The following is a 27,318-nucleotide window of genomic DNA, read 5'->3' as shown; positions in this document are numbered from 1 at the left end:
ATGGACACAGGCAATGCTATATCCCTCTCTAAGGTGCTTTCGAGATTACATGCTACAACAGTGTCACTACGTGTCTGTTAGGTGTGCTTCCATACTGCCTATATTTCAACATCTCAGTCCCTGTGCTGTAAGCAAAGTGATGTTCACATTTCTGATACCTTCTTTCACATTTTATCTTTGCATTACAGTGCTACAACGTTGACCCCCCCCCCAAAAGCTGTATTTTCCCATTTTGCGCAAGCTAGGTTTGCGCAAGCTAGGAAAAAAGACTCCTCCCCTTCTGGTGACTTTGCACAACATCCTTTATTTATGGTTTCAACACAATCCTGCCAAACTGAAGTAAACTACTGTAGCATGTAATCTAGGAAGCGCCTAAAACTGACACTTTCAGTGCAGCCAACAATCCTGAACTGGACATTTCACAAGTAGCAAATAGGCGAGCCTTACTTTAGCCAGTGTGTGAGGATTTCCCACTAAGATGAGCAATGCCTTGGGTCTGGTAATTGCCACATTAAAGCGCTTTGAATTAGTAAGGAAGCCCAGGAAGTGTTTATCACAAGGTGATGTTTCATTCGATCGGACCTGGAACAAACATCCACATTAAATGCCACATGAGTCAAGACTCAAATGCAAGTCCAGATGGGTATGTGTGCATGCTCCTCCCTCCAGGATGCCAAAGCCTCACTTGCAGTAGCATCTTGCACTTGTACAGGCAACCAAGCCCTATCAAAACTTAAAGTATATGTGAAATATATGCCTGGTCAAGAGGAGAGCTGCAAAATACTCTTTTCTCTATGCCCCTAATGGAGGTCAGCTCCTTTTCAAAACCAACTTCTACAAGCTTTGAAAGTACAGAGGGAGCAGGAAAGGTTGCCAGCAGCCTCCTCTTCTCTCCCCATGCTTCGTACAAGCTGTAATGAGTGTAAGAAGAGATGCTCCTTGTAAAACCTGCAAGGGTCAGAGTGGATCTGAAGAGCTGCTCTGATGGCAATGCCAGGGAGCAGCTGGTTATCCTGCTAGCACTTCAATTCCCTACCTGAGGCAACTACTTCACCTGCCTTATGAAAGGCCTCTGGAGCTATATTTAACAAGTTTTTCTAATAAGAACTAATCCACCCACTTTCCTTTCATTATTAAGACAACGGGACTAAATTTGGTCCAAATTGGTTAGGCAGTTCATAAGTTAGCCCACTTGTGCCACAAACGTTGAGTCTGAGATCTTGAATTGGGGTGGATGAAAACATCACAAACTACAACTGGACCAAGTTTGGTCCAAATCAGTTTCCACTTGCTCCTCAAACTTTTACATGTCTGCCATCTCGAATCAGTGTAAATGACATCATTACAAACTATGTCCTTGAGTCATCCTTATGTGTCCCTACACCTGTAGCAGATTTGGTTCAAATCGGTTAGGCAATTTACAAGTTAGCCCACTTGCGCCTCAAACATTCATGCATCCACCATCTTGGATGGGGTGGATGACATCATTACAAACGACACCATTGAAGTGTCCCTACAACTGTACCCAATTTGGTTCATACTGGTCCAGGCATTGCAAAGATGATAGGGATGACACACACATGGAATGCTGGGTGATCTCATAAGCCTACTGGAAAGTAAGCTTAAAAGGGGAAAAATGCAACCCTGAAGTCTGTTTAAGAACCAGAATTCATGCAATAAATATATGTTTCCAAGCTGAATAAGCCTTTTCACAAATCATCCTACTACAGGGAGCACATCTGCCAGTTTTCTTATACTACCTCATGAACATACTTGCCTAACCTCCTTGGTGGGTCACTAAGACCACAACCACCACATTCCTAGGTTTTCTCTTTCCAATTCTTCTGAGGTTTTCTTACCATTTCCTCTTGTAACCTTGTGTTAACAATGCTTGGATGTTGCACAAACAAGTAGTGTTTTAATACATACTGTTGATATGATGATCACAAGGAATTCTTGCCCTTGAAACTCTTCTACAGATCCAACTTTGATGTCCATCAGATCGACACTACGTAAGAGAATTCTGATTTTTTCTGCCTAATACAAAGACACCAATTACTTTTTATTATTATATATTAGCTAATATTTTAATTAGAGCGCATCAGAGTTTGAGTGAAAGTATGCTAAGTTTGAAATATCTTTCAAAATATAGCATACTGGTAGGTGAGGTTTGTCACTGACCTGGCAAAGTCATTTTGCGTAGATTACACTTATAGGAAAGTTCAAGAAATTAAATATATGTAATTTTAAAAAACCAATCTGCTTGCAAAAGGGAAGTAAAAGAATAGTTTAAAATTTATAGGATTTCAACTTCAAACATTACTCATTTTATTGAATAACTAGTATTTTTAAGCCCATTTCAATAAAGGGCTCTAGTGTGTGTGGGGGGTGCTGCTCTCGGCCTCACCTTGGGCTGCCAGTGGGCCCAGTCCCCCGGACTTGGGGTGGTTTTGTTTCGGCATGGGGGTGGTGGGTTCTATTTAGGGTGGGGGGGGCTTTACTTACCCCTCCCGCGCTTGAAGCCCTCGCAGCTGCCGCCCCCTTAGGTCTCGGCCCGGACCGACCGGGCGCTCTACAAACGGGTGGGCAGCGCGGCAGCGGGATGTTCTCCCGCCCGCCCCCTTCCCTGCCGTGTCTCTGCTCTGCAAAAGTGTTTTCGAAGGAAGCCTTCTGTGCGCGCACGCACAGAAGGCTTCCTTCCAAAACGCTTTTGCAGAGCAGAGACATGGCAGGGAAGGGGGCGGGCGTACATCCTGCTGCCGCGCCGCCCGCCCGTTTGTAGAGCGCCCGGTCGGTCCGGGGCGATGGATCAGGCCCACCCTTCTTCCTCCTCTTGGCCGCCAGCAGGGCCAGTTTTCTCGGCGGCGGCCGCCAGCGGGGCCAGTTTTCTCGGTGGCGGCCGCCGTCGTGAGTGGGGCCAGGCTTCTCCGGCAGCAGGGCCAGTCCTTCCTGCCACCGCCGCCTTTCCCGGCTCAGAGCCAACAAGGCCGCCCGTCTCTGGGCGGCCGTATCTTTTTGGCCCGATCTGGGCATGCGCTCTGCTCCGCTCCGCGCATGCCCAGAACGGGCCAAAAAGACATGGGCGCACGGGAACACGCCCTAGCCTTTTATTATATAGGATGACCATATACGTAAGTTTGAGTCACAGTAAATTTGATTAGGAGCAATATCTTCTGCTTCTTTTGGGAGGAATGTCATTTTTGAATTATTGACCTGATTGAGTGTTAAATGTGATGATTATCAGGGCTGTCTCTAGGGGGCGTGGGGCAAATTAGCATGTGTGGGGCATCACGGGGGAATTGGTTGTGGGGGTGAGTGGGCATGCAACCCACGTAGGGCCTGACATCTGCATGTCTCCTCCCACCTGGAGGAAAAAAGCATGCAACTCCGGGGGGGTGGGGAGAGGGTGAAAGTGTATGCAGTTGGTTGGGGGAAGGAGTCACCTTCCCAGGGCCAGCCCAAGGGTCAGGGGTAACTCAGGAGAAGCCCACCCAGGCCTCCTCCTGGCTGCAGTAGGCAGAGGCACAAGGAGGGCAGGTACCCGCTTCCCAGCACCCACCCTCGTCTGCCACCTGCTGTGGCCAAAAGGGCGGGTGAGCAGGGGGCTGTGGGGAGGGAACAGGGGGCCAAGACCTTGGTTTCCAGGTGACCCAAGCTGTTGCCGCCCCTGCACATGCACTCTCCCATCCCAACAACCCTCCCACAATCCAGTGTCCAACAGCAGCAGTGCAGCTGCCACTTGGCTGGGCCTCTGAGGAACTTTCAGCACCTTCGTCCAGGAGGAGAGTGTCCAGAGCTCCTGCAAGTCTTGGGCCTGGCCCACACATGCTTTCTTCAAACAGCAACCTCTCAGGGGACAGCATCAAGGGAGAAAGCGTGCGCAGCCACAAGTGGGGGGAGGATGAGAGTGCACATGCAACTCACGTAGGACCTGCTGGCTATGCACCTCCTCCAAGCAGCAAATGCACTGCTGGTACTAGAGTGTGGGGGGGTTTGGGGGTGGGCAGGAGAGTATGCATGTGGGGCCTGGGGAAGTGTGGGGCTGGGGGCAACCACCCTGCCCAAAGGTTGGGTCTGATGATTATACTCAGAACTTCCTCTAAAAAACTACAAAAAAATATTTAAACCTTTCCTTCCACAAATCCAGCTAAATTTAAGTGGCAGAATTGTTTATGTAAAATTTGGTATGACTTTATGAAGTATGACTTTGTTTTGCACAAACACACCCAAACTCTTCAAAATATAAAATAGATTTGTACGCTTTTATATATTTCAATTTAATCTTCTTGATCTGCAAGAAGCCAATAGCTTCTGAAGAATCACAGGTTCCCTAACACTCTGCCAAAGCCTCAGTTTTCAACTGTTCCCTCCCTGGCTTCTCCAGGATAGGACAAGATTTTTTTATTGAACCAACAAACTACTAAAGCATACAGTACATTGCCAAAGCACAATTATATACAAAGTAGTTGTTTGTACATGATATATCTACAAAGATTTACACACAAGGATCTGGAATCCCACAAGGTTATGAAGTACAGGTGAAACTCGAAAAATTAGAATATTGTGCAAAAGTTCATTAATTTCAGTAATGCAAATTAAAAGGTGAAACTGATATATGAGATAGACGCATTACATGCAAAGCGAGATAAGTCAAGCCTTAATTTGTTATAATTGTGATGATCATGGCGTACAGCTCATGAGAACCCCAAATCCACAATCCCAGAAAATTAGATTACATGAAACCAATAAAACAAGGATTGTAAATAGAACAATATCAGATCTCTGAAAAGTATAAGCATGCATATGTATTCAGTACTTGGTTTGGGCCCCTTTTGCAGCAATTACTGCCTCAATGCGGCGTGGCATGGATGCTATCAGCCTGTGGCACTGCTGAGGTGTTATGGAAGATCAGGATGCTTCAATAGCGGCCTTCAGCTCTTCTGCATGATTTGGTCTCATGTCTCCCATCCTTCTCTTGGCAATGCCCCATAGATTCTCTATGGGGTTCAGGTCAGGCGAGTTTGCTGGCCAATCAAGCACAGTAATCCCATGGTCATTGAACTAGGTTTTGGTACTTTTGGCAGTGTGGGCAGGTGCCAAGTCCTGCTGGAAAATGAAGTCAGCATCCCCATACAGCTCGTCTGCGGAAGGAAGCATGAAGTGCTCCAAAATCTCCTGATAGACGGCTGCGTTGACCCTGGGCTTAATGAAGCACAGTGGACCAACACCAGCAGATGACATGGCTCCCCAAATCAACACAGACTGTGGAAACTTCACACTGGACTTCAAGCATCTTGCATTGTGTGCCTCTCCATTCTTCCTCCAGACTCTGGGTCCTTGGTTTCCAAATGAGATGCAAAAGTTGCTCTCATCAGAAAAGAGGACTTTGGACCACTGAGCAACAGACCAGTTCTTTTTTTCTTGAGCCCAGGTAAGACGCTTCTGACGTTGTTTGTTGTTCAGGAGCGGCTTGACAAGAGGAATACGACATTTGAAGCCCATGTCCAGGATCCGTCTGTGTGTGGTGGCTCTTGATGCACTAACTCCAGCCTCAATCCACTCCTTGTGAAAGTCCCCAACACTTTTGAATGGCCTTTTCCTGACAATCCTCTCCAGGCTGCGGTCATCCCTGCTGCTTGTGCACCTTTTTCTTCCACACTTTCCCCTTCCACATAACTTTCTATTAATGTGCTTTGATACAGCACTTTGGGAACATCCAACTTCTTTTGCAATTACCTTTTGAGGCTTTCCCTCCTTATGGAGGGTGTCAATGATGGTTTTCTGCACAACTGCCAAGTCAGCAGTCTTTCCCATGATTGTGATTCCTAATGAACCAGACTGAGAGACCATTTAAAGGCTCAGGAACCCTTTGCAGGTGTTATGGATTGATTAGCTGATTGGAGTGGGACACCTGGAGCCTAGACTGTTGAACCTTTTCACAATATTCTAATTTTCTGGGATTGTGGATTTGGGGTTCTCATGAGCTGTACGCCATGATCATCACAATTATAACAAATTAAGGCTTGACTTATCTCGCTTTGCATGTAATGCATCTATCTCATATATCAGTTTCACCTTTTAATTTGCATTACTGAAATTAATGAACTTTTGCACGATATTCTAATTTTTCGAGTTTCACCTGTATATGCAGGTAGTACTGTAACTCGGGGGTGGGGGATTTCAAGGCACATCAGGTAATGGGGGGGGGGTTTACGTCCAACATCCATTTCCACAATTTGTCCCATTGCTGTTTAGAAGAGATACTCTTGTCCTTTTGCACATAACCATACAAACTTTTCCAGAAGAGATTTACTGTCTCATCTGCATGAACCTCCTGGTCGCGTCTTCCCTCCCTATTCCTATGCACATACAGGTTTACTAACCTGATTACGAGAAGGGGAACGTTCCAATTCCCTAGTATGACGGCACCCGTTCCATCCCGTTTCCTTGAAGGTTTCTTTCTGGGACCTCGAAAGGAGGTTCTATCGTTCAAACCTGAAGTTAGTTCTTCCCAAGTCTGTTTTTCCAAATCAGGCCACTCTAACAGCTTGCTTACTCCCTGCCACGCTCTTTTAAGAAATGTGAGTGGGTTTCCCTGAATGTTTTGCCTAGCTCACTAGCTTTCTGTTTGCAGGTGATTTTAGGGCACTCTTGCTGGTCCTCTGGGAGCCATGGCTTAGCCGCATTAAGTGGTAGTACTTGATGGTATAAGCGCCACCTTGTTTCCCATAAATGGAAAGGGACTTTTTTCTCTTTAAAGAGAGCGATAGGGTGATCGGGTTGCTACAAGTACTGCGAAGTGCGGTGTTTGCAGCGTTTACGTTCTAAATCAGGTTTTAAGAAACCCACTTCTAGAATCTCTCCATAAATTGTTTTCCTTAGCTGCTTAACTGAGAGAGATTCCTGCCAGCAACCTTGGAGAAGCCGCTGCCAGTCTGTGAAGACAATACTGAGCTAGATAGACCAATGGTCTGACTCAGTATATGGCAGTTTCCTATGTTCCTAACTGGGCTCAGTAAAAACGGACAAGTCACTGGTTGAAGAAAAAAGGAATAACTTTCCCACACATATAAGTGTCTTTGGTCTAAAAAATACAATATATTTGGTACCGAATGAAAATGCTTAAATACTGTATTTACTCAGAAAGATGAGACTCAATTTAAGATGACCCTCCTAAACAAATACAGGTTAAATATTGAGAGAGAAAGGAAAATAAATTTAAATTTAAGACCTCTGACCTCAATTCTGATCATCAAATAATTGGAAAAAACCCTAATCTTGGATTCAGGTAAACAGTAATAAAAGCATTAAAAATACTCTTCTGTGGCTTTATAGCCTTCAAGGGGTTCTCAAACCAACTTCTAAAGACTATCACAATAAGATCATATAAAGGCGAAGTCAGGGACTAGAACATGCTGTTAACATTATTCATGGTGCCCTGTTGTTGGCCTTATCTGATGTAACTCTTTGGTCCTGCTTACTAGGCAGCACTGTGGCAGAGAACCTCAGAGGCAAAGGAGTGGGTTTGAGTAGGTGGCAGTCAGCCCATGATTGGAGACAGGTCCTTCCTTAACTTTAGAAAATAAAGCAAATGGCATACTCTCCAATCCCTAACAAGGACTACAACCTTTTGACAGACAAAGTGCTGCCACTTTCTCTAATGAAATGGTGAAACAACAGTGGATGGGGGTTTGGACAAACCTCTCTCTTGCATACAAACAAAATGTCAATGTGGTATTTAAATTGTGAGGGAGTCGTTTAAGATGAAAAACCACCACAATTAGGAGAAGATTTGCCAGGAAGAGGAGCAGAAATAATGTGTTCACAGACCTCCCTGCTGGCACGATGGCTTGGAACTATAATCTAAACCAGTCTATTATTACACATGGCCAACATAACAGTATCCCCAAACACACTTTGAAATGGCATGTGTTAAAACAGCCTTGCAGTTGCTTGTGAAATAAAACCCTTTACCAACATCTAACTTTGTAAGTCAAAACACAACACAAATAAAACTCAAACACAAAACATCAAATCAAAGGACAGTGTTACCATAAAACTCCACAGTGTCAAGCCATACCTGCTTTCGATATGGTGTAATCACTCCAATGTCCTTTTCTGACACCTTATTGTTTATGCTTTTAGCAAGCAGGCAACAATAACGTGTTACTTGAACTGCTTCTGCAGGATTGAACCAGGAGGGATTGTGGCCTTCACGTGTTTCAGTGCCCTTTATTAGGAAGGTAGGAAATTGAAGCAATTAATATAAAATATTTAAATGTTTCCTGCTGTATAGCCCTAAGGATGACTCAGGCAATTTTTCAAAAATCCTCACAACCTTCTCTAATCACAGTAAAATACCAACCAATACAATACCGACAGCATGATAGTTTTTAAAAATGCCAATATACTAACCAGAAAAAGCCTGCCTAAAAAGCTGTCTTGGTCGTCCTGTGAAAACTCAATAAGCCAGCCTCTCTGGGAAGCATATTCCACAGTACAGGGGCAATGCTGAGAATACCTTATTATTTGTAGCCACCAGCTCGTTCGATCTCTGAAGGCAGATCCTACTAGACAACCTAAAAAGCATGTTTGGGGTGCATCGAGGAAACAGCAATCCTTTAAGGTATCATGTTCTCAAGCTATACAGATCAATGTTAGCTCTTTCAATTTGGCTCAGATACTTAATGTTAAGTAATGCAGGGGTTTGTGGTGTGTGTGTGTTTTTTAAGAACAGTTAACATATTTGCAGCCAGATCCCATTAACAATGCTGGCTATTATATTTCCAAACACTTGTAGAGGCAACCTAACTGCCTTAATGAAAAAACATGAATAAAAAGTTTAGCCACAACTCTAACTTGGAAGTCAACCAAGAAGAACTAACAACTCTGGCATGCCAGCATTCTCCACCTCAAATGTCAAGGAGTACTGTGGAAACAATATTGGTTTGGCACTACGTAAGTTATTGAGCCGATTCAATACTGCCACCACTGCCACTGTAGAAGTTCCACCCTTCCTTGAAGTCAGATGGTCTTTGGGGTGCTGGCTAACCTGCACCTCTGGATTTTATTTTATTATTTATTTTTGTTGAAAATATTTCTATACCGTCCAAAACTTGCATCTCATTTTATAATGCACCAGAAGATTAGCACCCATAGGGCAAAAGTGTCATTCATTGGATTAGCATTCTGAAACTGTCAAATACTTATGGATTATCTAATTGGGCAGAAACATCCATTTGGAGACTCTGTACACCTGAGATTTGTCTGTGGAGAATCTGGCAAGCAAGGGGTAAGAACGAGCAATCCCCCAGCCACCATGGCCCTGGGCACTTCTGGGGGCTGCCAGATGCTCGCCCCAGCTTTCCCCTGTACCTTCGGGGGGCTGCTAGAGTTGCTCATCTGTCCCCATGCTGGGCGTGCTGCACTGGGCACTTCATTCACATACCAGTGAATTCAGTTGGGCGGCAAAAGAACAGTAGGTTGCTTACCTGTAACGAGTTCTTCTGGTGGTCATCTGTCCAGTCACACAGATGGGCTTCACGCTTGCATGAAGAGACCTTCAGAACATTCACAACATAATCTTTTTTCTGGTCCTCTGATAGGTAGATAGGCACCTTCCCCACTGTACCTTAGTCATGTGCTCCACACCCTCCTCCTCAGTCCTGGAGTCCGCCAACAGAAAGCTCTGCAGTGGGGTAGGTGGGTATGTGACTGGACAGATGACCACCAGAAGAACTCCGGTTATAGGTAAGCAACCTGCAGTTCTTCTAAGTGGTCTCTGTCCATCACACAGATGGGAGCACAGCAAGCTTCAGGTCTTCGGAGGGGGGAACAGAGCCCATGACCAGGAAAAAAGATCCCAGAACCCCTACCTCTGTCATCAAGGAATAGGTGGGATAATTGAACAGATCATGTTCTTTATTGAACATAGACACACATGCATAGCAGAAAAAAATGGGACAGAAGTATCAACATGGCATGGAGAGTAACTAGTCACTGGAAAAGTGCCTGCAAAACTGATCTCCTAAAGGCTATGTCGTGACGGGCTCAAACGTCCAGAGCATAATACTTTATGAAAGACGATGAGGAAGCCCAGACTGGCAGATAGACTCTAGAGGAAGCCCCCATTCAAAGGTTGTGGAAGTAGCTACTGCCCTGGTGGAGTGCGCTTTCAGTGAAGCCGAGGGTACCAATCCGGCTACCTGGTATGCCTGATGCATTGAACAATCCATGCAGAAATGGATTGGGAAGAAGCCCTCTGGCCCTTCCAGGGCGGGCTGTAGATGACAAACAAGGCTGTGGCGGACCTGAAGGGTGCTGTGTAGTGGACTTAGAAGACCAGTGCCGGCCTGACGTCCAAGTGGAACCATCTACGTTCTAGATCCATACATGGATCAGGGAAGAAAACTGGTAAGGAGATAGGGAGTGACCTATGGAATGTGGAGACCACCTTGGGGAGGAATGAAACATCAACTCTCAAAACAACCTTATCTTTCTGGAACAACAGGAAGGGGAAACCACATAGTAGAGTCCTCAACTCCCCTACCGTTCTGGCCAATGTGAAGATGACTAGAAAAACAGTTTTAAGGGTTAGTAGTCTTAGGTCACATGTCACCAGGCGCTCAAATGGTTTACCCATGAGAGCATTTAGGACATGTGATAAGTCCCATGGAGGGGCTACCAAATGGGTGTCCAGGTGTCAATGAGCCAAACCTTTTAAGAATTGTTTAACCTCCCTCAACGTAACCAAGTAACAACCCAATTTGGGAATGGCCTGGAAGGCCAAAATGGTGGCTAGGTGGACCCTAACCAAGGACATGGAAAGTCCTGACTTATTTAGACAAAGTAAGTAGGACAGTATCAGAGGCAGTGGTGCAATAGTGGGATCGGCCCCATTATGTGATCTTACAGATTCCGCAAAGCGCTTCCATTTCGTTTTGTGTGATGATATTGTTGAGGTTTTTCTGCAAGCTGCAAAAACATTGTCTAACTCTGGGGGCCAGATATCTGGATCCGCCAGGCCAACAGGCATTGCTTCTGAACATCTGGGTGAGGGATACATCCATTCAGGGTCAGCAGTGTCAGCAGGAGGAGAAGCTGGAAGAACTGTCTGTAGGAGAGGTGGAGGAGATGGGGGACCCACAGCCGGCGCAGTCACCACGGTGTCACTAGGATGCAGTTCGCTGCCTCGAGCTCCACTTTCTGAAGGACCCTTGGGAGGAGAGGGACTGGGGGCAAAAGGTACAGAAACATCTCTGACCAGGATGCTGCAAAGGGGTCACCTGAGGAATTCTGCCCCAGCCTCGCTCTGGAGTAGTAGATCGGGCATTGATGGTTGAGCTCAGTCGCAAAGTGAGTTGGCACTTTGGCAACCCTCTTTGTCGGAAGACGTCCCGTAATATTCCGGGGTCCAGTTTCCATTTGTGAGACACCACCTGGGTCCAACTCAGTTTGTCCACCAGGGTATTGTCAAGACCCTTGATGTGCACCACGGGCAGATGAATGCTGTGAAGTAAGGCCCAGTGCCAGAGACTCAGCATCAGAGAGAGGACATGGGAACCGGTCCTTCTCTGACGGTTTATATGTGCCTTTGTTGTGGTGTTGTCTATCACAATTTGGATGTGACAGCCTTGAACTTCCGGGTGGAAGCCTCATTTGCCTGGCCCGGTCTTCTGGAAGGCTTACCGCCACCTAGAAATCGTATGTTGCATGTTGGTGTCAATTGTGACTTTTTGACATTGATACTGAGGCCTAAGTTTTTTAAGAGTGAAGTAGTCACTTGGGGATCTTTTAGAAGAAGTTCTGGAGACCTTGCGGATAGCAGCCAGTCTTCTAAGTAGGGGAAGATCTGCACACCTCTCTCTTGTAAAGTGACCAGCTGCTACCACCATGCATTTCATAAAAACTCTTGGTGCTAAAGAGTCTGAAAGGCATGGCCCTGAATTGGAATGCATTTTCGCCTATCTGGAAACAGAGGAACTTCCTGTGTTGTGGATGGTTCAATATGTGGTAGCAGACGTCCTCTAAATCTATGGAGATGAATCACATTCCACGTGAGAGGAGCACCATAATGTCTGTGATGGTAAGAATCCTGAAGCGTTTGTACTCTAAGTAGGTACTGAGAAGGCGTAGGTCCAGGATGGGTCTCAGGCCGCCATCCCTTTTTGGAATGGTGAAGTAGGAAGAGAACACCCCATCCCCTGTGTGGGTGGGAACACATTCTATAGCTCCTTTCTGAGTCTCAATCTCTTCTTGAAGGACGGCATTCGTGGGACTGATCCTTCTCCCCAAATCTGGAGGCCATTCCATGAATTCTGTGGCATAGCCTAGGTGAATGAAAGTAAGGACCCAGGCATCCATCGTGATATGTTCCCAATGATCCAGGTAGTTCCCAATGACCTCAAAAGTGATCCTATCCAGGGTAGTCATGACCTCTTTTGGAAGGTAGTAGACTTCAGTTGGCCAGGCTTCATGACTTGGAACTGTCACTTCCTATATTGTGTATTGAAATGCATGTATTGGGGCTGACGAAAGGCATGGTCATAGGGCTGAGATGTGGACGAGTGGGAGTGGATGGGCTTCTGTGAAGGAAAAGGCCTACTGAGTCTGGAGCTAGAGGAAGAAGACGATGAGAAACTCATGGACCTAGATGTTTCTCTCATCTTTTGCACCCATTCCATCATTTTGTCTGTTTGTGTTCTAAATAAGGTGAGACCATCAAATGGGAGATCCTCAATTCGTGTCCGAGCTTCCGGGGTTCAGTCCAGACGACCGGCGCCACAAATGCCTGAGTAAGGAGATAGTTCCTGCTACAGACCTAGCAGCGCAGTCAGTAGTGTCTGGAGATGTGCAATCGCTGTTTGCTTAGTCTGCATCTTTCCTTCTGCAAGGAAAGAATAGCTTCTTTCTGTGGGGAAGGGAGGGATTCCAGTTGATCTGACAACTTTTCCCACAATAGGTGGTTGTACCTGGACATGAAGGCTTGATAGTTAGTAATTTTAATCAACATAGTCAAACTAGAATAAAGGCATTTGCCCATGGAGTCTAACCTACGGCCCTCCCTGTCTGGGGTGTGTGGATAGCATCTTGTACTTGTATTTGCCCTGAGATGCTTCCACTACTATTGAGTTTGGAATGGGGTGTTTCTGTAGGAATACGGATCTGTCTGTCTGAACCCTATACAGACTCTCCACTTTCCTGGAGATAGGCATACCTGACGACGGCTTTTCCCAGAAGCTCTGGGCAATGTCCAGCAGAGCTTGATTTATTGGAATAGCCACCAGCTTAGACAAAGTTCCTTCTAACATGCCAAATAGGAGGTTAGAGAAGGGTTTGGTTTCCTCTTGCAGTTGGATTCCAAGAGACCCAGCCATTTCCGATATATGATCTGAAAAGGATCTCATGTACCCTGAAGGAGATGGAGGGACCGCATCAACTGCTTTCTCCCCACGCTTCAAGTTGAGGGTGTCATGGTCAAGAGAGGAGATAGACCCTGGTTCTGAATCTGAAGAGGAATCCGAGGACTCCAAAATATTCTATGGTGGCACCGGGTGAATAACTTCTAGGGTTGACACCGATCTAGAATTATCTGTCTCAGCAGGAGCAACAACAGGTTTAGGGTTCTCTTGGGGCTTTGGTACAGGGGTCAGCACCAGCTGGGCATATGTAAGGGATCGAGTCATCTGGGATGCAGTATTCTGAGAGGGTGCTCTCATCTTAGCCTGGTGCTCAAAACTGCTCCTTGCCTGGGAGACATCGGGATCAACCACATCATACAGGAGTTGGCAATGATGTTTCAGTAGAAGGGACCTTCCCCTGGGCCAGACCGCCAGTCTTGAGTGTTGTCTATAGGAGGAGTGGGACCTTGATCTGTAGTATCTACTGTGAGGCCTTTCTCTGTAGCTGTCCCTTCTGTAAAACAGGTCATACTCCTGGTGATCGTCGCCTCCCATATGGTGGCCATGAAAACGTCCATTGGAGTCACTCCCTTCATGTCAGAAAAGACCTCCACATCCTGTTCATAGACATATGAGGGGTAGTATTTGGTAGAGTGGTATGGCGATAAATCAGCCCCTGCGGGCATGCACAAGTCAGAGTAATCATCTTCCCTGGAATCCCCAGATTGCCATGGGTCAGCATCAGACTTATACTGAAGACCCATGTGGTTGATGAAGGTAGCCTTGTCAGATGGCTGAGGGCTCGCCCTGAAGGCTGCGACTGCTAACTTCTGTAGGTGGGGCTAGAGAGACTGGCAGAGGCTTTGGTCGGGGACTGAGCTGGGTCCTCTACTGATCCTGACCTGCCCTCCTGCTCCCCTGGCTGTTCCTGCTGCACTACTGTGCAGTGTTTCAATTTTGCGGCCTACTTTGATGGCTTCAGGAGCGTCTGACGGTGCTGAGGTCTTCAGAAGCTTCTGCGCAAACGCCTCTCCGGAGCCGGACGATCTGCCCGACTTTCAGCTGTCAGCTGCTGACAAGCTCTTCTTCTTTGGCTTTAGAGCCGATGGAAAACAGGCTTTCACTTTCCTCTTCTTGTGTTTCTTGTGCCCCTGACCAGAGAGCTCAGGCTCCATCAAAGAAGTGTGGCCATCCTGGTGGTGGCAGCGCAACTTCTAGCAATGCGGCTCCCTCCATGGGGGGTTTGTTGGAGTGCTGCAGGCTTGCTCCATGGTAGGCAGAGCTGCCTGGGCACGCTCCCACAGGTAGAAGTGCAAACGAGAAGCCCTGTTACATCTCGCTTGCTTGGAGAACTTGGCAATGAAGGCAGGAGGCAGACAAATGTGATTCCCCTAGGCAGAACAGGCAAAGGCTGTGGCCATCGGATGAGGGAAAAGCTGACTGGCACTGAGAACAATGTTTAAAGGTTGTCTTGTTGGCCATACACTAAAATTGTCAGCACTTTCTTCCTTCCTCCTTCCTTTTTGGGGGGGGGGCGGGTGGGGTTAAACTAACTCGAGAGAAATAAAAGAACATAAGTGAACAGGAAGAAGTATGTGTATATAAAGAAGAGACACCAGACTAAATAAACATGAAATAAAATGAGAACCTATATTTTGACCAACAGGAAAAGCTTATAAGGATGTCCCAAGGTGTTTCTTTTTTGGTGAATGGAAAAAGACTGAGGAGGAGGGTGTGGAGCACATGATTAAGGTAAGGGGGGGTATCTACTTATCAGACGACCAGGAAAAAAAAAAAAGAGAGAGATTAGCTTGTTAGTGTTCCGAAGGTCTCTTCATGTAGGGGTGAAGCCCATCTGTGTGATGGACAGAGACCACTTAGAAGAACTCATTTGCCCCGACCCAAACAGCGCACGACAAAGCACCCAGTGCAGCAGGCAGATAGGCAGCTTGTCCATCTTGCCACTGGAGACCATGTGCCCTGCATATGTCATCATATGCAGCGGGTGTGGCCAGTGGGAGCTAATGTGTGCATACAAACCATGGGGTTCGAATCATTCTCATTGTGCGGCTGCCAGTGAGCTCCCTATGCCCCTGATGCAAGGCCTTCATTGCTGAAGTCTCTGCACCCTGCAAGTTATTTATTAAAATTTTCTTATATACTGCGACCTCCAAAGACTCTAGGCGGTGAACAATACCAACAACAATTAAAATAATAATACTGATGATGACAATTAAAGCGCAAACGCCTGGTGAAACAGGTGGGTCTTGAAAATGGCCTTAAAAGCAGCCTGGGAGAGGGCTAAACTAATCTGGGGTGGGGAAGAATGTTCCAAAGAAGAGTGGTGGCCATAGATAAGGCCCTCCTACGGGCCCTAGCACCACATACTACACCAGGGCCTGGAACACTAATGAGGGCCAACTGAGAAGACCTCACAGGTCGGGATACAACTGGCCAAGAGAGGCGATCCCAGAGATATACTAAGCCCATTACTCTTGTAAGAGTTATCGCTGCCACCACCAACTGTTTACAGGGCAGGATGGATGCCCCTGCTCCCACCCCACCGAAACACTCAAGGGAATGTTCAGACGTGCAAACACAGGTATTCCCTAAAACCTAAGGGATCTTCCACAACCAAAATACCATAGCCTCCACAAAGCTACAGCCAGAGCAGGAGTGAGTAGGACAAACAGTAAAAACAGTGAACAGTTTAGAGTGTTACAGTAAAAATGAGGGAACAAAGTTTACAAGCAATTAATGATCAAGAACGAAGCATTGGTTACTCACCGTGAGGGCTTCTTCTGGTTGTTGCTGTCAAGGCATCTCATGATGGGTTATCCTCATCACGTGCTCCTGGGCAGGACTATGCAAATTAGCTTAGAAAAAACAGTCCTATATAGCTCTGACGGGGATAACCCCGCCCCAGTTCTTCTAGGCCGAGCGAACCAGAAGGATAAGCATAATAAGGAGTAGAGAACAACATATAAAAAGTGTTAACCATGAACACAGGTAAATAGGATCCGGTACAACAACAGGGAAAACAGTAGGAACTGCCCCTAAGACTACGGACCAATTCTTCCCCCGAAGGAGAGCAGTGTATCCCTAGGGCGGGCTGAGATGCCTTGACAGCAACAACCAGAAGAAGCCCTCACGGTGAGTAACCAATGCTTCGTTCTCGGTTGATGCTGTCAAGGCATCTCATGATGGGACATACCAAAGCAGTACGTCTAAGTCCCAGGGAGGGAAACAAGCGCTGCTCTAGTCCTGGGGAAGAACCCCCTGAAGTGCCCTCCTGCCAAATGCCACTTGAGCGGCAGCGTACAGATCTATCTTATAGTGTTTTATGAACGTGGATGGATTTTTCCATACTGCCGCCTTGCAAATTTCTAGGACCGAGGCATTTGAAGCAAAGGCAGCAGAGGCAGCGGCCGACCTGGTTGAATGCGCCCATATATTTGGTGGTGGAGGAACCTTTTGGGTTTCGTAGGCTAAGGTGATACACGCCTTGATCCACCTGGCGATAGTCCGGGAAGATACTGCTTCTCCCATGGAGGTGGGCAGGAACGAGACATAGCGTTGGTTTTCCGGAAGCCAGCTGTCCTTTTGATGTATCGCTTCAAACAACGACGCACGTCGAGCTTCTGCCATAGCTTTTCCTGCGGGTGTTCCGGGTGAGGGCAGAAGGAAGGCAGGAAGACGTCTTGGGAAGCATGAAAATGGGAGACAACCTTGGGGAGGATAAACGGGTCTGGAATTAACCTGACTGAGTCCTCCGAGAAAACGCAACGCGCCTTGTGGATGGACAGGGCTCGTAGTTCAGATACTCTTCTAGCCGAGGTGAGAGCCACCAGGAAGGCCAGTTTTTGCGAAAGAAGTCTCAGCGGGATAGCCCGGATAGGCTCAAAGGGGGGTTCCTGCAACGCCCTAAGAACCAAGTTCAAATTCCATGACGGAAAGCGATGAACCACGGGCGGCGACAGAAGGGTGGCTCCTCTCAGAAATCTCTTCAATAGGCCACGGTCCTTGACGCTCGATGAGGCAGAACCTCGCAACACTGGTAGTAATGATGCTGCCTGTCTCTTGAGATTGTTGGGCTTTAGACCCTTGTCGAGGCCATCCTGGAGGAAGTGTAGTAGGTGATTTAGTGAGGCCTTGTGGCTGGGAATCTTGTTTCTCCTGAGCCAACGCAGGAACATTCTCTACGTGTATTGGTAGATGCAGTTGGTGGAGTCTTTTGTAGAAGCCAGGATAGTCTCGGTTACCTTCTGAGGTAATCCCTGCGCTCGCAGCCGGCTCCGCTCAGTCTCCAGGCGGCTAGCTGAAACCAGCCTGGATTGGGGTGGTGAACCGGTCCCTGAAGAAGAAGGTCTGGGCTCGGGTCGAGGTGCCAAGGCCCGTTGATTGCCATGGAGATCAGACCGGCGAACCAGGGACGCCTGGGCCAGAATGGGGCCACCATGATGACCTCTGCTTTCATAGATCTTATCCGTCGAAGCACTCTGGACAGAAGTGGGATTGGAGGACAGGCGTAGAGGAGCCCTTGGGGCCACCTGCAGGAGAGCGTGTCCGTTCCCCAGGCTGAGCGGCAGGGAAACCTGGTGATGAAGGTCTCCACCTTCGCGTTGAGGGGGGTGGCAAACAGGTCTGCTTGGGGAACTCCCCACTTGGATACCAACTGATCGAACATTGATCTGTTTAGCGACCACTCCCCTGGGAGTAGGTCCTCCCTGCTCAGCCAGTCCGCAATCGAGTTCAGGTCGCCTTTGACATGATGCGCTGCCAGGGAGTTGAGGTGGATCTCCGCCCAGGATAGGAGGAGGATGGACTCCTGAAAAAGGGAGCGTGAGCGCGTTCCCCCTTGACGGTTCACATGTGCCTTGGCCGTGGTGTTGTCCGTTTTCACGAGCACATCCTGACCCTGAACCAGCAGCTGAAAACGAAGCAGGGCTAGGCGAATGGCCCTCAGTTCTAGCCAGTTTATAGAATGGGATTGCTCGTGTGTGTCCCATTTTCCTTGTGCCGAGTGCTGGAGGCAGTGGGCCCCCCAGCCCCTGTTGCTGGCGTCGGTAGTGACTATCAGCTTCGGTTGTTCCAGGAATCCCTTGCCTACAGAGAGGTTCCGAGTACGGATCCACCACAGGAGAGACTTCTTGACCTGTGGAGGCAGGGAAACGGCGATGTTGCGCCTCCTGGAGATGTAGGGTTGAAAACGTAGGAGGAACCACTGAAGATCCCGCAGGTGCAGCCTTGCCCACAGCACCGCTTTGAGGGTGGAGACCATGAGCCCTAGGAGGCGAGCTAGGGACAGGACCGGAGACCTGTGGCTCAAGAGGATCCGATTCGCCTCTGACTTGATGACATGGACTCTGTCTTCTGGGAGGAAGATTTTTCCCTCCAGTGTGTTGATGATGACCCCGAGGTGACGGATCTGCTGAGACGGAGATAAGTGGCTCTTGGCTGCGTTTATTAGAAAGCTGTGCTGTTCTAGGGATTCCAGCATCTTTTTTAGGTCTCTTGCTGCTTCGCTGGGAGATTCCGACCTCAGAAGCAGATCATTGAGGTACCCGAAGATATGCACCCCCTGGAGGCGAAGTAGTGCAAGGATGGGGGTGAGGATTTTGGTGAATGTCCTGGGGGCGGAGGCAAGGCCGAAGGGGAGGGCCTTGTACTGATAGTCCACCCCTGAATATTTGAAGCGAAGGAGGGGTCTGCTGTCGCGATGAATGGGGACATGCAGGTAGGCCTCTTTCAAGTCTATTGAGGAGAGAAGGTCCCCCCTTTGTAGAGATTCTAAAATGGAGCGAAGGGACTCCATACAGAATTTGCGGATCTTTACGTATGCGTTGAGGTGCTTCAGGTCGAGAACGGCTCTGCGGGAGCCGTCCTTTTTGGGTACAGTAAACAGGATCGAGTAAACTCCTCTCCCCTCCTGGCCCCTTGGGACCAGTTCTATTGCTCCGATGACCAGAAGGTGTTGAATGGCCAGAGACATTTCGGAATGCTTGGTAGCACAGCGAGACCGTGGAGTGGGTAGGAATCTTGGGGGGGGGGGGAGAGGAGCTCAGCTCTATCCTGTATCCTGAGCGTATCAAGTCCAAGGCCCAGGCATCCTTGATGTCGTGGATCCATGCGGGGAGGAAGCTGGACAGACGACCTCCCAGGCAGGGGGGATTTGTGTCAGAGTTGGGACTTTCCCTGATGTTTTCCGTGAGTGTTGTTGTTGCGGAATGAGTTCCTGCTGGTAAAGCGTTGGCGGGGCCAGGAAGCTCTTGAGCTGTGGAAATCTCGGTCTCTACCCCTGAAGGAGGGACGAAAGGAACGGAAAGGCTGGTATCCTCTTTTGAAGGGAGTCTTGACAGGTTTTGGTGGTGCTGACGGCATGGTCTTCTTTTTGTCCCTAGACTCGACCAGGACATTTTCCAATGCTGAATCGCCGAACAGCTTGGACCCCTCGTAAGGCAGAGCACACAGGTTGTTTTTGGAGGCGGAGTCCGCTTGCTAAACTTTTAGCCAAAGGTGCCGCCTGCCAACCACTGATGCTGCGGAAGCTCTTGATGAATAGCGGATGGAATCGAGGGACGTGTCTGCAATGAGTGCTTGTGCGCGCTGAAGTTTCAACAGTTGTTGTCTGAGACGGACGGCTTCTGGAGGAGTCTGGTCGAGGAGGTCGTTGATCCATAATAGGCTGGCTCTAGCCGTCATAGAAGCCACAGCAGAAGAGCGGGTGGCCAGGGAGGAGTTGTCGTGGACCCGGCGGAAAGCAAAGTCTGCCTTTTTGTCGGAGGCGTCCTTTAAAAATCCTTCCCCGTCCCGTGGGACCAGAGAACCGCTGCTCAGCTGGGAGATGGGAGAGTCGGTGGACGGAGTCTGCAGTAACAAGGAAGGCTCTTGTTGGAAGGTGTAGAATCTGGTGGCTGACGAAGTTGGTTTCTTAGGAACGCTTGGCACAGCCCATTCCACCTTGATGACCTCTGAAAAATAAGCTGGCATAGGCAGAGGTAATTCACGTGGCTGAGGCTTGGGGAAAACCAGGTCGCCCTTGGGGTTCTGGCTTGCGTCTATGGGGGGTTTTGCCTGAAGACCAATAGTGGTTAAGACCTTAGTCATGAGAGGGTTAAAATCTTCCGGTGTGAATAAACATTGAGAAACCTGAGATTGCTCCTGGTCCTCAGCCCCCAACCAGTCACCCTCCTCTCTATCGGGTTCGTGATTTTCCTCCTGGTCCCCTTCTCCCTCTCCATTGCCCCCAGGGTTTTCCTCTGCCTCCTCCTCCAGGGGAGGGGCCGGAGCAGGAAGCCCGGTATTTCTCAGCGGGCGGATGGTAGTGGTCGTGGGGTCAGCCGACTCCTCCCCAGAGATTTCTGAGTACACCGATATAGTGGTCCTAGAAGATTTCTTGGGCCTTTTGGACCTTTTAAGGTGTCTCTTTTTGGACTTAGCTTTTCTGGAGGGGGGGAGGGGGAGGAGACAGTTGAGGATTCCTCAGAGGAGGAGGAAGAGGTGTGCCTGCGTTGTTTTGAACGTTTTCTCTGTTTTGATTTTTTAAATAGAGACAGGGATTCAGAAATGGCAGTTTTGAACCAGGTTTGCCATTCCTGGGGAACCTGAGAGGGAGTGGGCTGAGTACCAACTATGTCCGATAGGGGTGAACCCTCCCGCCCCTCCGATAGGGTCGATCTCACCATACTTGCAGCAGTTTCTGGTTCAGCGCCCTCTAGGGGGGTGCGGAGATCGGAAGAAGCCGCCATCTTGGCTGAAAGAGCGTGCAACTCCGCTTGTTTGCGAAGTTCCGCTTGCGAGGGAGGCAGGTTGGGAATTGGTCTCAATGTCCCCGCTCTGATGCGCTCGTTGAGGGAGGCAAATAGTGGCTCCGCCTGGGTGCTGCCGTGCTGCGAAGCCGAGCTGCGCGTCACGCACCTTGGAAGCTCTGCACCCAGTCTCTCCCCCGTTGTGCCTGAGGACTCGCCACCTGAGGAGGCGATCGACCGCAGGACCTCTCCAACTGCCTGTCCGGACAGAACAGTGTCAGCCAGGGCCAGGGCAGGGAGGATTGGAGCGCAAGATTCAGCAGAGGCTCAGAGAGCGGGAGGAGGTGGACTGCCCGGTCTCCTAGAGTGCCGGGGAAAGCGCTCAAAATGGCATCCTGTCAGCACCAGAACGTTAACCGCCCTTTTAACACTGTTGAAGCCCCCAGAGGAATGCTCCATAAACGCCCTCCAGGGAGGAAGGGGGGGGGGTTGAGAAGACTGAACATACTAGGGCCAACACAAACAGAAAGAATATAATTTTTTTTTAAATATATATATATATATAGGTAACAGAGGAGACTGGGCAAGGGACTGGACATGGACTAGGGTGAATACAAGAAAAGCACAGAGGAATACAGGCCTGAACTGGAGAGCGAGAAGGAGCAGCCTGCCAGGAGCAACAGGACTAGAAGAACTGAGGCAGGGTTATCCCCGTCAGAGCTATATAGGACTGTTTTTTCTAAGCTAATTTGCATAGTCCTGCCCAGGAGCACGTGACGAGGATAACCCATCATGAGATGCCTTGACAGCATCAACTGAGAAGATGTATGAAAAAATCATAATACAGCATACCTACTTACTGAATCAGAAGTGTTAGGGATCAGAAGGCTAATATTCCTAGTTGCAAAAAGATGGATTTTAGAGTCTCAGGCCTACAAATGTGATTATAGCGGTTCTTTGTCCAGGCCTGAGCAAAGAACTCTGAATGCTCTCAGCAAAGAACTGTGAACGCTCTCTTAGTGTCTGCCCTGAGCTGAACTTACACACTAGAAAACTGCTACTACAAATATTTATATATCGCTTTTCAACAAAAATACTCAAAGCAGTTTACATAGGGGAAAACCAAAACAAAGTAAGATCGTTCCTTTCCCCCAAACAGCTCACATACTAAAACTAGAAGCTCTCAAAAATAAGCTTCAAGCAGGAAATCTGGCTCTAGGTGTTTGTCACCTCTAAATAATTCAATTCAGTTTATTACGATCAAAGATCAGCACAAACCTCTAAATAAGGAAATCCCAAGTTAATAGATGCAAAGCACCCTGAAGAGCTTCAGTCATTCTTTTAATCATATAGTAATTGTCAGATCACTAGCCTTCCCAATCACATCCATGAAACTCAATCTTTCAGCAGTGTTTACCTCCAAAGCGGGGAGAGGGGGAACACAGGAATAGAGAGTATGTGACTCTTTTCTGTGCTTCGGCTTCTGAAAATGAAGTTTTAACTCACAGAAACAAAGATTCTGGAAATGGGTCTAAAGAAAGCTTCTCTCTACATGTTTATCATGAGTTACTTGAGATAAAAAGCTTTTTACGTACCCTCATTCCATGAAAAATCAATGGAAAACCTTTTCTTGGCAGCTTCTCCCATCCCAACAGAGAGTTTACCACTGCTGGATCAGCACAAACTTCTAACTCTTTATGGTAAAAAAGTCTAGATGGCAATACAAGTAGTGTACTATGTGATCTGTAATTCTTAACAAGCTTTGTAACCTGCAAGCAAAGAACAGCAAACTCCATGTCATGGAACCACACACATTATTCTCTGAAGCACATTCGTACCAATAGATGGGGTCATTTTTGTAAGGTTTGAAACAATGTGTGGTCTGATGAATCCCGATAGGTTTTGCTTTGGGGATCATCATGTGGTGATCAGACTGAAACAGAAGCTGTGCAGACCATACATTGCTAACATCCCAAGATAGTCTCATTAAAAAAAAAAAAAGCTTTTCATTTCCCCCATGTATTCCTCAAACGCTCCCAGTTGTACATGCATGCAGGAGCGTAAGGAGCCAGATTGCTGGAGTCTTGATGCTGTAACGCCAAATCACAATTATACTTATTTGAAAGGTTGGCTGAAACCACTGTACCTACTTGTAATGTATTTTGGACTGTCATATAAAGGATGTTAAAATGTGAAAAACTGCTTAGAAGCTAGCTGCTCTGCATTTAATCAAGAGGCACAAACTTATGTACATTACACATTCAGCAAAGATTTGCTGCACTTATAGCAAAAGGCAGGTAACAAGGGCTGTATAAGATAACTTAGATTCACAACCCCTCTTCATATATGAGAAATCAATGTTTAATTATATTGATATAGTTAACTACATTCTTCAATTAACTTACCAGAAGAGGATTATACGATCCACAAGCACCAAAAGCACTCTCATCTCTTCGATATAAAGGCCGAGACATCAGTCTCTCCAGCAGGGAAACATTTAATCCATAAACTGAAGCAAGCCTAGATTTTATTACTGGGCCTAGCTGCATTGGATCACCTGCAAGTACTATCTGTAAGTACATAATTGTTTTAACAGAAACTTGTACGTTTTAATTGAAACTTAGTTTACTACATTAACATTCTTTACAAGGTGTGTGTTCACAAAATGCTTTAACCAAGTCCATGATCTTACTGCCTGTTTCAGTTCATAGCAATCCTATAAAGATGCAATGAAAAAAATATAGTATGTTGAGAATGATTATGTACCGGGCTGGGGGTGGGCACTGCCTTGTACCAAGTCAAGCGATCCGTTAGTGCAGCCCAGTTCTGTCTATTCTGATCTGCTGAAATATCCTTCCCAGCCCAATTACTCAGATCTTCCCCACCTCTTTTTTGGCAACCGATATTGCGTGGAATTGAATCTGAGCCTGTGGCCTTTTAGATATAAAGTATGTGGCCTATCGCAGAGATACATTTTAACACACAGTACTTATATTGTGTGTTTGCAAGAATGTTTTACATTTTTTAAAAAAACCAACCAATAGGCACAATCTCATGTGCTTTAGCTTTGGGCGATTAGTAACATGCAAAATTTATATTTCTTTCTGCTTCCTTGAAAACTTCATTTATTCCACACATCATGAAGTTATTTTGTATGAAACATTATAATACGCTCAGTTTGGATGCAGGAGACAATGCGATAATTCTACTTGATTATATTTACAGTGAGGATCATATTACCTACCTGCCCGTTGATTTCTGAGATCAAATTCAGTGGAATCAGGCATTCTGGTTCACTTGCCTGTCCTGCTTCATCCACAAATACATGTGTGAAGTGTCCAGGTCTAGAGTGAGAGAACAAAGGTCGGCATGTGGTATGTTCTGCCACCCTGTGGTGACCTAAGCAAGCAATTTTTGAAAAACTACAAGAACTGTGCCCAAGTAATATCTGTGAACCAATAGTCCAGAAGCTTTCCTCTGAATGTTAACTGCTTTTCTAAACTTCTTCAGGGCTGCTTCACACGTATGCGTTCCAATGCAGAAATATTTAGTCCACAATCAAACATAGTATTTCACTAGCTCCATAACTGTTTAAAATAGGGCTGAGAAATATTTCTTCATACCTAGAAGTCGTACAGTAATAATTACTTCATTATGCCCCCAAGGCATAAATCTGATGTTTTAATGAAGAGAACAGAATCCTGTGATATTCAGCAGCTTTCCTTTCATCTCCACTGTCAGTCTCGGTTAACGGACATAGACACACGCTATAAGCACCAAATACCCTGATCTCATAAGTGCCTATGCTTATGTTTCATTTGTCCTCATAAAAGTACTAGATTGAAAGTTGGTCTGATCTAGCAAGACCATTTAATCCTGCACTTTGTCTTCCAACAGCAACTACATAATGCCCTTGGGAAACACAGGCATGAACTGATAGCCATCGTTAATTTGCAACAGATGTCTAGTAAACAAAAGATAATGTTGCCTCTTAACATGGAGGTTTGAGGATCCATTGATTCAAACTACCCCCTCACGTGCAATCCAAGTACGTAGCAGTTCAATCACGAGGGGGCAGTTCAGATCAACCTTTTGCCTGCGATTAAGAGACGATATCCTGGAAGAGGGAGAAGAATGTGCTTCTGCATGTCCCTCATCAGGATAGGTGGGCTGGCTCATATGTGTTTTCAAAACTTATCCTCAGATATGCAAAGATACACAGAGCTGAAAAAGATGCAGTCAAGAAGTTTCATTTCTCTTGCACTATGAAATAGTCTCTTTCAATGAGCATATACAGATAAGAGAGTGAAGTGGTCCAAAAGCGGCAATGAATAGCAACATTACATGTTGAAATTTTCCTTGTGAATTGTGCAATACATTGGGCTAGAGTTAGTTTTATTTTCCACATAGAGTGGATTCTATAGGCCTTTCTGGTTGTTCTTTGTTCAGAGGACTGTCCTGTAATTCAAGCCTCCATTTTTACTTCCCAGACCTGCCCTGAATATTTCATCAAAACATTTTCTACAGTACCTTACTCCTATTTGGTAGAACATTCCTGCACTGCTACATGTCACAATAATTATCCTGAATCGCGATGCTTTCCAAATGTCTTCTCCATCTTTGCAGTAAAGCTTTATTACAGCACTCAGATTCTGTCAACATAAACAAGCACTATGTGATAAATTTGTATAATATAATTAAGCCAACGTGTGCATCAGGTATGCAAATGGAAAACTACCAATATCAGTTTTAGAAATCGGAAGAGGTTGACAGCTAAAGTGGAGGACAACGTGATTGATTTTGACTCCAATACTTGGAAGAAATAAGACAAAGATTTTCAGCATCGGATGGCACGGGAGGCCCATCATGTGAACTCGCCCCTCAGTCACTTCCTCATGCTTTATTTGCTCAAATAGCACCATACATTCACAGCACATTTTCTTTATTGCTTTTTCACTCCTTTGTGCTCTTTGCCCTACAACTTTTATTAGCAAGGAAAAGCCCATGTAACTTGTCCTTTGAAAAGGAGGTGAAGGGCACAGTACAAGTATTATATAAGCAATGTGTTGATTCCAGCTAATGATTTAATCTCTGTATCCTTCTGGAAGCACCGTACACATCTATGTGGGCATCTGAGTCCACAGATACCATGCATTTCTGTTGACAAGGACAGGATTGTAATCCCTACTATTTCTTTCACTTCTTGGCTCTGGCTTTCCCTATGCAGAAACTAACACAGTGGCATTATCTGCAAACTTGATATTCCATAACAATTAGGAATACATCAATAAGTACTATTTAGAGTTGGCAAGTGACTTATTTGGAAAGTGAAATGTTTAATCTAAATGCGGGGATGGGTGGGTGGGAGGGAGATAGCACTGTAGAGCACATGATACTTATGCACTGGCTGACAACCTGATAAATGTTGTGCGAGTGCAAGGAACAAATATCCACACACAAGAAAGTCAGTAGCGGATGCTCCAAGTTGCACAGTATCATGTTCTTGGTCCATTTGCACAAGTATAGCAGATAGCTTTGCATCATTTCCTGCAACACATGTGTACTGAGGAAGAGGTTCAAGAGCAGGAGGCTGATGCACCAGTGCAACTCCAACCTGGAACATGAGCTCCCAATTTAATGGAACAAACTACATCCTTGCACTAGTGCTACACGACTGCACCGGCGCAACACCTGTCAGTCACTGTATACAACTAGCTCAGGGATTCTCAAACTTGGGTCCTCAGGTGTTATTGGACTTCAACTCCCATAATCCCCAGCCTCAGTGGCCTTTGGTTGGGGATTATGGGAGTTGAAGTCCAATAACACCTGAGGACCCAAGTTTGAGAATCACTGAACTAGCTCTTTTCAAGCTTCAAATGCATACGTAGTTAACCTAATTGTTCAAGGAAAAAATTCACACACAAAAAATAATGAGGAAGCTCACAGTGCAGAGCATGTTTTTAAGTAACATTTACCTCTTCATTTCTGCTGGAAGCATTCACTCTGACCATAACTCCTGGCTTTAGCATGTTGCTGTCATGAAGTCGTGAACAAACTAAATCTGCTGCACTGTTTGATGGTGCACAGACCAGTATTCGACTGTCTGGTAAAGTGTAATGTATCTAAATTTGTATGGAACAAAGAACACAAGCATTTTCTCACATTATTTT

The 27,318-nt window shown here is 46.7% G+C and overlaps 1 protein-coding gene across 5 annotated transcripts in view; it reads right to left on the bottom strand.

Moving 5' to 3' along the window:
• Window positions 1-27,318, bottom strand: part of MOV10L1 (Mov10 like RISC complex RNA helicase 1) — a 77,969-nt gene that overhangs the window by 1,580 nt on the left and 49,071 nt on the right. For 2 of the 5 annotated variants that reach the window (XM_053253388.1, XM_053253387.1), the window contains exons 18-25: window positions 27,124-27,270; window positions 25,679-25,800; window positions 24,393-24,492; window positions 23,554-23,718; window positions 22,744-22,917; window positions 8,081-8,230; window positions 1,930-2,037; window positions 448-582 (exon numbers count right to left, since the gene is read on the bottom strand). In XM_053253388.1, coding sequence (XP_053109363.1) covers window positions 448-582; window positions 1,930-2,037; window positions 8,081-8,230; window positions 22,744-22,917; window positions 23,554-23,718; window positions 24,393-24,492; window positions 25,679-25,800; window positions 27,124-27,270 — 1,101 coding nt within the window. The remainder of the gene's footprint in view (window positions 1-447; window positions 583-1,929; window positions 2,038-8,080; window positions 8,231-22,743; window positions 22,918-23,553; window positions 23,719-24,392; window positions 24,493-25,678; window positions 25,801-27,123; window positions 27,271-27,318) is intronic. The other 3 variants (XM_053253389.1, XM_053253392.1, XM_053253390.1) reach the window with 2 other exon arrangements.

This window comes from Hemicordylus capensis, chromosome 5, assembly GCF_027244095.1.
Source record: "Hemicordylus capensis ecotype Gifberg chromosome 5, rHemCap1.1.pri, whole genome shotgun sequence".
Classification (NCBI taxonomy): Eukaryota; Metazoa; Chordata; class Lepidosauria; order Squamata; family Cordylidae; genus Hemicordylus; species Hemicordylus capensis.
This window is presented reverse-complemented; position numbering and strand designations above follow the sequence as displayed.